At 34.7% G+C, this 17,104-nt stretch overlaps 1 protein-coding gene across 1 annotated transcript in view; it reads right to left on the bottom strand.

Moving 5' to 3' along the window:
* Positions 1–13,177, bottom strand: part of LOC129264467 (hyccin-like) — a 31,979-nt gene extending 18,802 nt beyond the window's left edge. Inside the window, exons 1-4 of the mRNA XM_064098115.1 lie at positions 13,054–13,177; positions 7,768–7,812; positions 4,254–4,334; positions 1,421–1,533 (exon numbers count right to left, since the gene is read on the bottom strand). Of these exons, the coding sequence (XP_063954185.1) occupies positions 1,421–1,533; positions 4,254–4,334; positions 7,768–7,812; positions 13,054–13,062 (248 nt within the window). The 5' untranslated portion in view covers positions 13,063–13,177. The remainder of the gene's footprint in view (positions 1–1,420; positions 1,534–4,253; positions 4,335–7,767; positions 7,813–13,053) is intronic.
* Positions 13,178–17,104: the final 3,927 nt, after the last annotated feature.

Here is a 17,104-nt window from a genome sequence, read left to right as displayed (position 1 = left end):
TTTTAAACATTTGTAACAGAACTCAACCAAAATTCATAAGAGCAAAGACAAGTGGCATCAAGAAAATGTGAACAAGAATGCAAAAGAAAAAGCAACAGTGAGTGGCTTACGACAGCACTAATGCTGTGTGCAACTTTGTACCAGCTTCTAGGCAAAAGTGTGACTGCAACAAATATTTTAATGCGTAGTATACTGCGTTAGGCTGCGTATCGCTCTTCCCAGCTAACACAGCAATACGCAGTTTAGAATGCAAAGGTGTGATCCAGACTTAAGCATTACAATAGCCTTGACCATAGCTTATATTTTCATGTAAAACCAATATAGTCATATCCATGGCTAATCCACCATAGCACTATCTTTTATTAGAATACTCCTTTCTTGCCCTCAATTGAATAATTTTTTTCTTTCGTATTAAAACAAACGTCTTTTTATAAATGACTTTGTTCTTTATGAAGTTTTATGATAGTAGAATAACAAAAATTGAAATACACCGCAGATAATAATTTTCAAACAAATCATTAAACAACTGAACAATAATAAAATCTTGCAATTATCAATCAAAATGACGTGATATATTCATGTTCATTAAGAATAAAAAATAATGGTACAATAATGATAATTGTAGCATATTTGAAGAGTAAAGCAATCTAAACCTTGAGAATTTTTTTCTATTTAATAATACAATAAAATCTATATAAAAAGAAATTGCCTTGCAAAAAGGAGCAAGATGAACATGAGAACTAATCTTCAGCACCAGGTACAAGCTGCTTCCATCTAATCCTGCATGGCACAAATATTTTGTTAATAGTCATTCCTTTCTGCACATAATTCATGTACAGGAAATTGTAAAGGAAATTGTAAAGTGCTCATATTGTGCTGGGAGTACTTGCTTGTTTATCGCAAAACCATTAATTTATGAGGAAATAGGAAAAGGTCATTGAAAATAAAACAAGGAAAATGAAATAAACAAATCGTAAATATAATAATACAGAGAGTACAACAGTAAGCAAATATATGCAGGTTTTATCAACAGGTATTCCTAATGTTTTGAAGGAAACATTGGAATAAACTATCAAGAGAAATGCTTTCTTTCTGACCATGGTTAGACCCTCATATAACAACAGAAACAATAAACATTTTGAAAATCTAAATGAGAATCTCTATTGTGTCTATTACAGGGTATTAAGATTCCCTGTTTTTTACAGTGATAATTGCTCTGACGAAAAGTCTGCACATTACAAAACCCAACTACAGCCAGTATATACCATCGCCTTTTGACACTGTTACAATGGAAGTTACCATTATGGGAAAGTTACCATAATCAGGCCTAACCATAACAGTAACTTTTCTGCGACAGGGCCCGGACATGGTATTATCCAGGAACAGGCTAAGGCTAAATTAGATGAGGATTCTACTTTACCTGTTCTGACCGTTGACAGTACTGATCTGTGGAAGAGGCCCTCTGGTGAGCACAGTATGATCGTTCTGATGACTGAGAAGAATATTATCAGACAGCGACAGTGGACTCATCGGCTGCAGGGAGATTCGACAAGAATGACCAAACCATTAATATATATTCTAGATGTACATGTATATCAGAGGTTAGCCTACAAGTACAGACTCATATTTGATGCTTCAACCAATAACAGGGCTAGAGTGAAGACTAGACTCCAAAGACTCTGTCCGTATCAAATAAGAGCCAGCCATTATACATAGTGAATCTAGTCTCACCACTTCAGACTTTGCATTATGCAGTATGCAAATTGCAAACACCAAGGCCTGTATTCTGAAGTCAGATTTAACTTAGACCTAACTGACTCTGTGCTAAAATTATGGGAAGGCAAAAATATCAAAATTTTTATTAAAGGGGAATCCAACCCAAATAAAAAATTGTTTTTATATGAAAAAGAAAAATCAGACAAGTTGATAGGTGAAAGTTTGAACAATATTGGACAAATAACAAGAAAGTTATGAATTTTTATAAGTTGTAAATATTGGTAATCACTACACCCATGGAGACTTCAAATTGGCCACATATGGGATGTCATATGATGTAAGGCAAGGACTACTCTTCCATGTACTCCAATACATATTATGGCTAAAACGTCATTTTCCCCAAAAGTTTTATTTCAAATTATATTTTTCCTTCATGAGGACATAAAACAATATACTACCTGGGTTATATTTAGATTACTGCCCCAGGGGAATGGGTACTTAAGAGAAAACCACAAATCCCTGATAATAAAGTACATGGCCTATGGGAAAGTTGCCCTTGCCCCTTGTCATAGTTTACTTACCCAGTTGCCAATTTGAAATCTACATAGTATTAGTGATCTCAATTTTAAAGCAGCTATAACTTTCTTATTGCTTGTCCGATTTCTTTCAAACTTTCACCATTCTGTTTAATTTATTTTTCTCCTTCCCAACACAACATTTAATGGCCAAGGCTGGATTCCTCTTTAAGTTGTATGTTTCTTATGTTTACTTTGCTCTTTCCTGATTCATCGATGGTGAAGACAATCATCTATTTATACTTCCTAGACAATTATGAATGATTTGAGAGTCAAATAAGCTGAAATATGATATCTCTACCATTAGTGATTTACATGTATCATGTAACAATTGGCTGTCCATACTTAAACGACAACTTTAAACCCGACTTCAGAATATGGGCCCAAGGGTCTGTGCCTGCAGACTAATCAGAGGTAGCATTTTGAAATTTTCTGAAGATGGAAAACAGTAAATGGATACTATTGCATAGTGTTGAAGGAATACCTTTCATTCTCCCTTGTTCAAAGACGTGCCACTGCTGCAATGCACACTGTACTGCACATTTCGATCAAGAAAGTTAAGGTCAATTTAAGGTGTGCCCATCATGCCCAGACCAGGGCCCTGTCTTACAAAGAGTTACAATTGATCCGATCAATCTTAACTTTGGACAGCCAGCAAAGTCATCATCTATTATGCATGTTTGTTCAAAATATTTTCTAGCTACGATGTATATTCATGCATTCATTGTTTTCTTGAAAATTCACTGCGCTTCTCTTTGCATACAGAGGACATTGTGCAAGTTTTTCGGCGAAAAAAATTATGACAATGATGGATTTCCATAGAGTTACAATTGATCCGATCAATCGTAACTCTTTGTAAGACGGGGCCCTGAAGTAGGCCAAATATAATGATGCCTTGGAATCACAATTAGGATTTACATTGCATTGAGGTGTTAAAGAAATTAGGTATGTGGCTATGCTTAATAGAATCATGCTACAAAATGTAAATTTTCATTGTTTCAATTTTGTGATTTGAAAGATATTTTTACAACAGATTACATCAAAAAATATAACTCAAACACAACTAAATATCTTTGAAAACCTAGTTTGTATAATATAAAAAGGTCACTAAAATGCATCCAGTTTCGAATAAAAGATCACATACCTTATTTGAACAACCCTCAACTCACATAATCATGTATTTGTATGGTGTAGAACAGCTTGCCTATTAAACTAAAAACTTGTATATGAAATAACACATCTAAAAAAAATATAAAAAGCTAATACATTTGATTGGAACTCGTTCAAATATTTACTACACTGTCAAACACATGTTCATTTTTTTCTACGATTATTATACCCTCCAGGGGAGTGTTTCGAGTTTCGTGTTTCTTGATAATGTGGTAGATTATCATAACAACACAGAAAACCATAGGAAACAATAATAACATCCTGCCTCTCTATATAAATGTCACTAACGCTTGTCCCAAGCCTTTTTTTATTAAAACAAAAAATAACTTGTAAGCCATAAAAATGCATATAGCCTTTAGCTCCACTTACTTCATTGCAGTATCAACCTCAATAGGATCTACATGACTTAAACATTGATACCCAAATGATCATATTTCATGTGTTTTTTTTATTAGCACATTCATTGTACATGTATATGCATCGTTTATTTTTGTGTTAACATTAAAATCATATGATTCATGTATATTTACAATATACACCACTTTTACAGGGTCCTCAGTGACAGCATTTCTTATGATTCTATGCCGATCAAAAGAAAAAAAAATTGGAAAGTTTGATAGTTTGAAAATGAAATTAGGTTTACAAAATTAATACTAAGTGAACTACATGAACCTTATTCCATTTTCGAACTACTGAACCATCTGAATAACGAATCTAAAAAAAAATACTTCTTCCCTCTCCCTTCCCAAACAGTTTGGTCACACCAGGGTAAACATGGCCTTTGGAATATACCTCATGGAATATTGATGGCCTTGCCAATGTTGGAATGGTGAATGTCTCTGCTCTGGGAGTTCCATCAGCTTCTACAACCTCCTGTACATTGGGGAATAATGAGGAGAGAAAGGGTAATGAATTTACCACTCTGATATCATTCTTCTGTAAAGCTTTGCAATATTACTTTAATATGCAGGTGTGAACTTGAAGAGACTGAAAACGATAGTCTGAGTTATTGTTGGAAGAGGGGGAGAAGGAGGGAGGTGGAGGAGGGGAGGGAGGGGTATGAAAAGGAGAGAGAGGAGAAAAAGGAAGAGGGGGACAATGATTGAGGAGCACAGGAAGAATACATAACAAAAGAAAGAAAATCATAATGAAATGAAAGATGCAGGAAAGGAAAGAAAAATTAATGATAAAGGGGAAGGGATGAGAGGAGTAAGATTACAGAGTAGAAAGGAAGACTTTGTAAAGAAGTAAAAATGAAGTGATTCTATCTTTAATACATTTTTTTTACATAATTCATCACTCTTCAATAACCCTTTTTATACATTAGTCAATATAAAATGCTAAGCCACAAGTAAGCAACATACTGTACAAGTACATGTATGATATTAAAATGAAATGCACTACCATTGCCCCTGTAGTATTCACGGTGATTGTAGGTTTTGATAAGCAAGCAGTTGAAGGGAATTAATCAGTATTGATCACACCGTGAACCAATGGTCTATTTTGAGGGTGTCTGGAGATTAGCTGGTCTCGTGAGCTAGCTCAGGACAGCGAGATGCATGCTACAACCCACTGAGTATTTTTATAGGACACCAGCATACTATATGTAGATGAATTACAATTGCAACATTGAATGAATAAATGATAGAAGACTATAGAAGTCAAACTGTCAGTAAACATATAAGTGCATGGTTCGTGTTTGGAAAGGCTGGTCAAGTTGCACAAACCACAGCATTACTGTAAGTTTTGGTAAATCTTAAGCTTGAATTCACTATCAGATAAAATGAAAGAGTTCATCCTAAAATCCTGAAACACACATGTAAAAATATGATCAATACAAAAACTATTATAGGTATTAAAGGAAAACAAATCGATGGATCCCTCCATTTTCAATCCCTCCATTTTTAAATATTTAAAGTGTTTCAAGGGTCTTTATTAAAAGCAAATGAAAGCATTACTACATACTTGTAGGAAGGTGCTCTGTCTGATTAGTGGCTAAATTCAACTTTTCATTCAGAATCACCAATACATAATGTAAAGGTCAATATTCTGTTATTAACATGATATTCCAATATACAATGTACACCCATGTAAATTTACATCGCATATACTTCAGTCACACAAAAAACAACAACTCTAAACTGACTGATAATTTGTCATTGGAAGTAAGGCAATAGCTCTTATAGGCTGTGTGGAGGGGGTTTCCCCAGTGTAAAAGTGGCATGGCAATGATCTTGCAAACAAGCTTTTAACAGGCTTTAATATTGGGAAAAGGCATTTAGATTTACAAGTAGGCCTATGCTCTGACCTTAGCCTTGATTCTTTTGATTACGTTCTTTTTATTCACAATTCGAGTCTGGAGATGTGTTGAATATATCAGCTTGATAATCATTTCACAAGTGAAATCTAAAAATGACTATGCAATTCTAACATACATCCAAGCATACGCTCCCATAATCTCAACCATACATGTACATCTCAAAGCACTGAAAATCGTAGATATCAAGGGGAAAATATGGTGACTGTTCATTGGTAATCAACCATTATCACAACAAAATTAAGAATAATGATTATATTATTTTTCTGGGTGAATACATTTGAGAGGAAAATAGTGATGATTATCTTTGTTTTCCTTTGCACAGCTGCTTCAACATTAATGCCAGAGACCTTGTAGAGTAATGGCCATTTTCAACTTTCTCTGTTAAAACATGCAATAGTTCAATTTCACCCATATAAAAGCTACAAAAAACAACAACAACAACAACACAAGAATAGCACAGAAAACTGAGGAACAGAAAGAGATTCAAATAGACCATTCCCAATACTTATGCCATACATGTATGTAACTGATTAATGTTGATGTTGTTTAAGTGTTATTTTAAGTAATTCCTTATGTTGTATAATCTTTATTTCTGTAAAGTGCATTGAGAGACCTTTCAGGTCTGAAATGCTCTATATAAGAACTGCATTATCATTATTATTATAAAAGAAAAGAAAAAATGGAAGATTAAGAGAGAAGGGGAATTTAGAAATTTCTGAGATTCAAAATTAGTTCAAATATTAAAAACAATAATAATTCATGGAAAGAATTATTTTTCCATGGGGAGGTGGAAGGGTAGGGAGAAATGGGGAAAAGGACAAAAATAGTTCCCTGGTGGTACTTGAAGACAAATTAATCTCATCTGCAATAAATTATGACAAATGTATGGATGATGGCATAATGATGTATAATAAAAATGGAAATGTAATATGCTAGAGCATGCACATATGTCATTCTAACTTTAATACACATGAAGCTCGAAAAGGTCAATCATTAGGAGATATTTAAAGGTTATTCATCTCCATGATTGTTTTCTCTATTTAAATATCAGGGCATTATACAGGATGTATGACAACTGACATTTCAAACCTGATTTTTAAAGTACCGGTATGTAACAAAAATTGAAACCTTTTAAAATTATCATTTTTTAAACTGTCATCTTATTTTTTTTCATTCTATTTGTTAGAATGGATGCATTATCTATTCATTTGCATGACATACATGTATAATTTTTGGATCATTTTAATGGATATTTTATGATTTTCTCTGAATGAGTACATGTAAAATTCCCACAACACCAGACCTGACTTTGCCATTGCATCATTAATATTTCATGTGACATGCATGGAACAATATGCAATAAATGGAATTGAATATCATCTTTAATGGTTGCTTTGATATATCAGTCAGCTGTTACAGTAAGATTAAACAGCGCAGTATCCCATTACCGCACAACATGATTCCGGCACCTCGCACTCAACTTGCTCGGTCTGATAAACCCACACAAGTAGGGAGATAAAAATGCTCTCAGGCATTCTCATGTTAATGGTTCATAACATGTAAATTGAACATTATGCATTTTAGTGTCTAGGGAAGGAACTATATGTTGCAATTCAAAGGTCACAGTGTGGCTGATCGCATTTCATTAAACAATCTTTTTCAAACAAATTTATGGATCAAAGTATGTAAAAGAGAACATTATAGTTGAATGAAAGAGGCAACCATAATGAGGAATATCACGATCAGATAGTCTCAATAAAAAGACCTGATAAATACAATTGAGGGGAAGACATTTAAAGAATTAAGGCATACTTTTATGACATGGGAATGTTTAACTAAAAAAAAAAAAGACAGAGAAAAGAAAACACATTAAAGAGAAAGGAAATGAATAAAGAAATAAATACTCAGAAGTGATTACGAAAATAATCCGGTTAGGAAACAGATTTATTTTGGCAGCTTGACAGCTATTTTTTGTACTATTCTTACCAGGTTGTATATACCAAGAAGCAAACTCTCTATTCTTCCAATTGTCTGCAGAGAAAAAATAAAAAAGAGCAAAGAATACATGTTGAAGTCGTAATAATGATTTGTTATAATGAAGTGATTAGTATTCAGTATCATAGCACATGAATATTGAAATAAAACACAATTATCATTTGACTTTACTATTGTTAAAACCTCTATCAGTCTCTTGCATGCCTATCAAACTAAAAGGGATCATTTCCCTTTTTGAAGTATAGATCTGTTGCAGTTGAGAACCTAATTCTAAAATCAATATATCCTCTACATTGTCTGTTTGTGCCCTAATACACTATGGGAAAACAACAAATATCAAAAGCACTTTCTTTGTATTGTCCTTACATATTGTACTTGGCTAATTCATGCTTTTTCTTTATTTCTAGACAATAAAACTATTGAGATTTCAAGACAGTTTCTACTACATAATTATTTGATAGTTTCATTTCATCTCAATACTGCAAATCTGCAAATTTGAAAATATTCTGGAACATGTTTTAGATCACGATAGTGTAAAGCAATTTAACCAAAGTTCAGACTATGACTGAGTAAAAAGCTTTTGATAAGATATTATTTTCATGTACATGTAGCTGATGAAAGTAAATCAATTGTTTGGCCCTGTAAAGAAGGAGACTTCCCATTTCTCTCTTTCTCATTACAGATAAATTTTGGCTTTCAGAATACGATTGTGTTTGAGATCAAACTTCAATCACTGTCTTTTGGTATCAATATCATAGAGTAATTTTTTTTTCTAATCTTGTATGAAAATACAAGATATACACCATAGGCGGTGCAGCACCATCCCGAGTTTGCTCAATCTCGAGATTTTAGCCCGATCAGCCCTCTTCGCGATTAATCTCGAGATTCAAGAAACCCCGTCTCCACCATCGCAATAAGAGAGATTCCTGCTCGAGCGAGGCAACAAGCCCAATATTCAGAGCATGCGCACTTTCGGATCTTGGAGTTTCAACGGCCCGCGCTTTTGAATAACTTCCCGCGATTTCACTAGCACTTTCACCGAATTCGATCGGTGTTATGCAACAATCCTGTCAGCTCAGCCGCGCTCAGCGTGTGGAGAAGTGATGAAGTAATGATATGATGGCCCCGATGGCGGAGAAGGAGGCAACGACACAGAGAGAGAGAGAGAGAGAGAGAGAGAGGGGGGAAAGAAATGCTATTTGCTCACATTTTGCGAAGGAATAAGACGACACTGCTGTCAGTGTTACTATGACCATCGTCGATAATGAGCGCCTCCCCCATCGGTCTGGTCTCTCCCAACTATCCTTCACTGGTGGGACACCATCGTTGCTGATTGGGGAATTGATGAACGCTATTCGCGATAATGTATTCGCATGTATAAAGTTGACTTTCGCACGTGTTTATGTTTTGACCAAGGCGGAAGTGGAACGTGAATTGCATTATGGACTGACGTCATGAATAAATTACCCCGAGTCCAATCTCGAGTGCGTCTGCACCCACGAATTAGCGGGATAATTCGTGAAATAGCGCGCTATTTTGCAAATAAACCCGAGTTGACTTGGGATTGCAATCTCGAGATTAATCCTACGAACTAGCGCGATAATTGCGTCTGCACTGCAAACAATCTCAAGATTTTTCTGATCGGGATAATTTGCCGGATCAGAAATAGCGCGCTAATTTGAAAACTCGGGATGGTGCAGACGGCCTTATTGAGGTTTTATTTCAATGTACATTTCAGTCTACTTCATCTATCCTTCTATGGATACCAGTCAGTTTTACTCACTGAGCCTGAAAAGAATGCAGAACATTTTAAATCCTGGACCCATATGTGCTGTAAATTATAAAGCCTGAAAATGCCTGCAATGGGAAGTTTTCAGGGCCTGAATTCAGGCAAAAGTCAGTAATTTGGCATCTCTGATTTTTGAAGGAAGCTTTTCACATACAAAGGTGCTCTCATACCTATCTATTAAAAAATGCCAGGTATTTTCCTGAGTGAAAGCAAAGTATTAATGATATCTTCAAAAGTGATGTGAAGTCACTGGCAAATTAGTACGTTATTTCTAAAAGTTACAAGAAATTTTGCAGGGATATTTTCCTTGGTTGCATGAGACATACATGTAGAAAATGTGCAATTTTTCTTTTCAAGAAATGTGCATTTTTCATAATTTCAAGAAATACTATTTGGGTTTTATGAGTCCAGAGCAAGTTCTCATTATTATTTTACAAGTACTTGTATTATTCCTAAACAGACAGGTGTGAATGCATTTACATGTAATATGTTGTAACATGGTTGAAAGCACGGTACCGGTAACTCCAGTCAAGTGTAAAAGTTATCCAAGTTGCTGTAATACAAAATCAATCGTCCTGAAATAACCATGACCCATATAAGGTAAAATCTAGGTAAAGGGATTTATCAAGTGGAAATGAATACATGTACATGTATATTGGCAACAGTTTCATCTCTATGATCAACAAGACTTGTGTCTGTACTGGTATAAATGTCTTTGTCCTTTGAGTACTGTACGTACAGAAATATGATTTATTCAATGTACATGTACACCTACTGTTCATATAATTTGTGTTTGAATGCAGATCTGCATAAATTTCCTGAAAAAAATTGTTTTCCTTCTTTCAAACATTTTTCATTCATATCTCACATCAATTTACGATCATTATAAATGTTGGCATACATGTACATGTAAATCATTTTTTTTTTCTTTACTCTGTAGGCCTACATCCTTTTATATATGGGTATTTCTTTTCAATTTCTTTGAAATGCCAAATTCTAGATATACATGTAAGAATAAACAATTTATAACCTCATAAAATAAAACATACCAGCATGCAACAGAATTTCACAATCACAGAGGTGAAAGTAAAGAACCAAAGAGGTAAAGCCAACATCTGCATGTAAATGTGGAAATTTATCTTTCCATAATTCTCTCTCGGGGAATACAAATGCGAATAATACCCCTTTCATAAACCCAATAAAACCTATCCTCCAATTAGCCGCCTAAGAGTAATGCGGATAATTCAATAAAAATTGCGTTCACAAACTCCGAAAATTATCCGCATTATTTTTACGAGCGCCCGTCCTGAAAAAGGCGGATAATCGTCATGACAACTGGACACGCCCGCTCCGATGCGGTTGTGTTGGAAAAGGGTGACCTTGTGACCGCACCATGGCAATTATCCGCATTATTTGGAAATACGTTCATAAACTCAAAATCTTGTCCCGATGCCGCTATTATGCGGATAATAGCAGCATCAGAATAATGCGGATAACTCTTGTCCTCCTCTGATTTTACGACCAAATTATGCTGCTATTAGCCGCATAATTGTGTTTTATTGGGTTTATGAAAGGGGTATAAGATGCATATTCTTAATCCCGCTTGTTATCCATTATCATGTGATACACAGGTTTTGGAGTACTTTCTATTTAAATACTTCATGCCGTTTTTCTGAAAGAAGGTAATTTACAAAAGTTGAGTAAATCATTGAGTGCATACACTTGACATTGCCTAATCTGTTCTTTGATGTGTCATTGATTGTAATCAGAGTATAAAACAATACAATTTCATTTAAACCATTCTATAACATTATTAAAAAAAAAATAATAGAGGGTGTTGTAACATTTGTTGCAAACTATTCTTTTGTGGAGAGTTAATTTTCTCTGGTCTGAACTGGTTCTAAGAGCCAAGCATCAGCTGACAATAAAGTAGGCCAATAATGCATCTTTCTATCTCATCAATACATGTTGTGGCTATGTAAAATGACCACAGAGCTTCCGTTGCAAATCCCCAAACCTCATAAGAACTCTGACAAGACCTGTCTATGAAATATTCAACAAGGAATACACTGCAGGACTAATCCTCATTAAATTGAAACAGAATCTTCTCTTTTCTTTCCTTAGATCAGACTTGGAAAAAATTGTTTATAAACAGGTGGTATGGAATGATATTCATATATTCTTCTGAATCAATCTTCCAGCAGCCTGCAGCATTAAAAATATATTTCAAAACTAGTCGCATGAACAGCTCAGAATAATGTCTGGGAGGTTTCGCACAGCATTTTTAGGATTGTTTGAGTGTTGTAATTTATTGGCTTCCTGATGGCTGCAATGATGTAAAAGAGAGCATTATAATCATAACTTGAGTGTGTGTGTGTGTGTGTGTGGGGGGGGAGTTATATTTTTTTAATGTTTCTTTCATTAAAACGTTTCTGAAGAAAACGAATACAGATTCACAGTTTTTGCACAGGCTTCTGTTTGTAATCAACAATACTAAAATGGTTCAGTAGGCCTACATCTTTTGATTCAAAGAAGAGATTTTACTCTATCTAAGGTTCTTACATTGACTGTTTTGAATAGATAATATAAACAAATATCAAGTAGATGATAAAAATAAGTGTCAAATTGGTTAAAATACATGTATATTTGATGATTGTGATATATATCTAACCCTGACGACATGTGTTATTTTTACTGAGAAATACTGTATAAAAGCTTTGAGACATATCATGTAGGAGTGGATGGAGAAGGATGATAAACAGGTTTTTACAGTCAGTATCCCTCAAAAGCCAGATGAATAGGACTGTTTTTTTTTCTCAGGAAATATATCAAAACAAATAAATCAATCAAAATTACCACCACCACCACAACAAAGAGAGTCTCTCATCTTCAGCCATACTAGTTATCTAGCTGGTCTCTCTGGATATCTTCATTTCATTTATTTCTTGACTAATGAGCTGAATTAAATTACAACTTGCTGACTAGACATTAACTGAATCTCAATTTTCTTCCCTCATCATTGGCTAATTTCACACCCACCCGATCAGTGAAAATACCTGGCATTTTGCCACGGTGAAAGCAAAGTACTTGCTATATTCCTAAAAGAAAACACCAATTATTAGTATATAAATTTGTACTTTTCAAAATTACATGAACTTCAAAGAGGGTTTCTTCAAGGTCAAAGGGAATTTGCATGGTGATCTTAAAACTTATGACTATTGAAATGAAGCAAGAAAAATGCATTCTTTCATATGAATTTGAGACTCTCCTTGTTAACTTATAAGTACTGGACAAATAGAGAAAAAAGTGCAAAAATCAATTATAGGGTAGCTTTAAAAGCAGCAAGAGGTCTGAACAAGTTTTATAATCATGGGTATTTTCATGATCAGGTAGGAGTGAATACACCTAGTGATGTCAAGAAGATCCACTGAAGGCTAATTTAATTTGTAAAATACCAACAAAACCTGTATCTAATTTAACACACCTACCTCTTGCATTGCGATAGAACGAAGATACTGCCATACTAGAAGGGGGACAAACTGTATACAGAACCGCTTCAATTCTAGGTGTCCAGACCGGTAAAACTCATACAGCTGACTTGATACAGAATCTTGATACTGGAAAGAAAACAGACAGAAACAAAAAGATAAATAACTTTAAAAAATATTTGAAATAAGCGCAGCAACAAAGCTAGGCAACATTTTCTTCCTAAGTCAATGGAATCTGAAGTGTCATAACATATTGCAGAGGTAAAAAAAAATTGTCACAAGTATTAACTGCAGACCAATTCTTAAATAAAGTTAACAGAAAAATATAAGTAATGTCCTACAAAAACTGGAATGAAATAAGGATCATGTGCATAATGTACACTTTGGATATATAAACTGGAAAACATAATGATGAAATCGTACAACTTTCTTCTTAAGTCTCTGGCCACATGTGATTTGCTTATATTATTGCCAATTTTTCTCATACTAATGTTGTAATATTGGTTTTCAATATCATTTGGCAGGCAAAATGAACTTGTGTAGCAGTGTAGAGCAGTAGCCATGTATAAAAATCATTTTGTAATGGTAAAGGTACATTGAATGTACAATGTAGGCTGGTTACAGGCGTGACATCCTCCCTCCCCCATCATCACATCACCCCTACTATTACAGTGGACAGGCTTGTATCTAGTCATGTACTGAGTTGATGACAACCTTTTACTTCTGGATTGAAGTAGACTACCCATTCTTCTTTTCATTTTCCAACTCAGAATCTAGTATTGCATTGGTGATGTACATATAAATTTTCCTCAAATAAGCTGAATATTTTACTCTTTACATATGAACAAAAGTACTAAATATCAGAGGTGAATTAGAGAAAATCTTGAAAAGAGCATCAGGAATTTCTTAATGTTTCTTTTCAGTTCCTTATATGAGCTTCATCATGCAGCCTGCCATTTCGATAAAGTACTCTATCCATCAAAATGTCGTAGCAATAACGATAACTCTGTATTAATGGCTTAGAGGATAATGCAGTCAATATGTATGTACATACGGATTTGTCATCTTGTTTTAAAGTATTCCATGAATGTAAATTACAAACAAGTAGAACTCTATTGGAAATACATGAATATCTTTTTCATATGGGACGTACATGTAACTGAGATTTTTACATAAAAAAATAGGAGGTAAGCAGGATGATTATGAGTGAAATAGAAAAAGAGGTGAAAGTCTATAATAATCAGTTTCACAATTTCATGTATTCAAACATACTACTGTAAAGAAGAAAAGTTATTTGTATATTTATTGTTGGCAAAATTGCCTTTTCCTTTTCCCTTAATAGTATAGTTCTATGTGTAAGTTCTTACCCCCATCCCCTCTCTCTCCTCCCTTTTCCTTTCATTCTTTTATATTTCTTGCTTTTTCTCAGTCTTCCCCCAACCTCTTGGTATCTTCCACTCTATATATTTTTCTCATGTTTCCCTTCTGTCTTCCTCTCTCTACCCCCCCCCCTCTCTCTTTTCCTTACTTATTATTTCTACAAGTACAAGTACACCTATACAGTTTATGTGTCATGTTCTTTACACATTATTTTTTTTAATACTTTGTTCTCCTTTTCTGTAATCTGCCAATACATGTACATTCAAGGATTTTAAAACATTAATGATGTGGTTTTGAATTGTGCCCTTCTGAGAAGCAATATACTGGTGCAACTTTAGTTTGGTATGCCCACTATTGAGTAAGGCACACTTAAACACACTTGAGTAATAAAAAAAGATGGTACAGCTCGAGCAGTAGGTAAGATGCAGAGATCTCTGATACAATGCAAACAGAACGAGAATGGAAGACAGAGGATAATTGAAGTGGAGGAGCGGAGGATAATATGAAAGCCCTGCTTCACCTTCCTCTTATCCAATATAACAAGATCTAGAGGGCTGAGGATTGTAATGCTAATATCTCTAAGTGCAGGAGCCGGGTCGGAGAAGGGCAGCTCCATCAGAGAATGAAAGGGCTCAGGAAGGATGAAGGAAGGAGGATATGGTAGTTAATTTTCTGAAACCATTACCGCTGGCATATTTGGTGTCTGCAACCCCATGCTTTACAGTGCTCTATGGGAAAAAAAAGTGTGCATTTATTTCATGAGACATTATATTTTCAAGGGAACTAGAGAATTGAATTTGAAAGTGGTTTCATTTATAAATGTAACACTAGTCTTTAAAAGTATGTATAATCCAAGACAAGGAGTTTAAGAGAGATGCAGTACATTGTATAACCGTGATTTGTATTTAATGTGATGGGATTTCTGTGAGATACAACTATCCCCCCCCCCCCTCTCGTCACAATTTTTACATCTCAGGCAGATTTTCAGGCCAACTACATTTACATAGTACAGTGTGTACACATGGACCTCTGAACTACGTAAATGTAGTAAATGTAGTAAATAGAACCCACCGCAACCAGCAATTTTGAACTACCGGTAATATTGATCCTGATCTTGATTTTATCATATAATTTAGAAATTGATTTAAAAGTGAAACAAGAGAACATCAAATTATTCAGTGGTCCTAGACATAGAAGGAAACATGAATAAAAGGTTGGGTCTCTTGTTAATTTAGCTATTAATGTTTCATTGGGAGGGGAGGGGGGATAAGGAGGTAATAAGAACATTCTTAACAGAATATAGAGTGCCTATACAAGTCTATTATTGACCATACTTCACACCATCAACTCCAACGAGGGATGCACCATGCTTTTAAATGACATCTTTTGATAGGTTCCTTTAAACCACCACTGAGGTAAAATTGGAAAGCCAATAAGGCTAAAAGCACCGAAGCACAGTGCTGGAAGGAACAACCCTGATGCAGTAAATTTAGAGAGATCATATATCTCTATCTGAAATTCAGAGACAATGATTAGAGATGTAGCTAATACATCCATTGATAGAGACAAAAAAATGGAAAGAAACAAAATGAAACAAATTAAAGAGAGAAAATTGAGATGGGGAAGAAGTGGAAAGGGAGATAATGGAAAGGGGATGAGATGATTCCTATTATCTATCAAGATGATTTGGTCTTCATAATCCCCCCCCCCCCAAAAAAAAATGATTTGAAAGGAGTTGAAGTGAAATACAGAAAGACATGAAAAATCTGACATTGAATTCCTGGACTCATTCCTACATTGCGTATGCAATACAGATTTTAGAAAAGGTGCAGGCAAAGAACCAAGCCTGCACCTGACGAGCATATTGAATTATTGTCAGATGAATCTAATGGAATCATGCCTGCTAAACTCATTGTGGCGCGCTGTACTATCTATTCAAAGGCTAATAAAACTATCATTGGCTGAGTGCATGGTGTTTGCATTTTAATTGGTATACTATTGAGATCATAACACCGGTGAGCAAAGAATGATAATGGTAAAAATTAGTTTACTGAATTTTGCTTGTATTCACAAAAATCATTTAATAATTGCAAATTGCCTCTCTCTTTCCTTTCTCTATTTTCATTTTTATAATACACTTCGTGGATGGCTACAATCAATGGAATATGGTGGAATAGTTTATTACATCCTTTGAAAGGAAGTGCACTAATTATTTAATATTGACTGGTCTTGAGGGGAACATCAAATATATTGCCAGCAAAAGAATCATATTGGCCCGAGTCTTTAGACGAGGGCAATATGGGTCTTTTAAGGACGTTCCACAGTTATGTTTGTGCGCATTATGATCTGCGCATAGTTTACACTCTGCGCGCTGACGTCACAATGGATGAACAGGTGATTAATTAGCTGCGGGTATGAGCTGATTTTTCTCATCTTCTGCACTTTAACTGCAGATCCGATGTGTTATTTCATGAAGCTATAAAGTGGAATTATTCCATGGACCATTCAAAAAAACATTCTCTACAATTTCAAAATACTTTACTCTGCAGTGCTGCCAAGAATCACGAATATTACCCCGAGTTTGAATAAATGGTAGAGTGGTTTTTATTTTTTCTTCACATAGATACAAAGCATTCGGCGCATTTTTGGTGTTTTAAAAAGCACATTTGCT

This window comes from Lytechinus pictus, chromosome 1 (genome assembly GCF_037042905.1).
Source record: "Lytechinus pictus isolate F3 Inbred chromosome 1, Lp3.0, whole genome shotgun sequence".
Taxonomy (NCBI): Eukaryota; Metazoa; Echinodermata; class Echinoidea; order Temnopleuroida; family Toxopneustidae; genus Lytechinus; species Lytechinus pictus.
The sequence above is the reverse complement of the archived record's forward strand: the minus strand, read 5'-3'. Positions and strand labels throughout refer to the sequence as shown.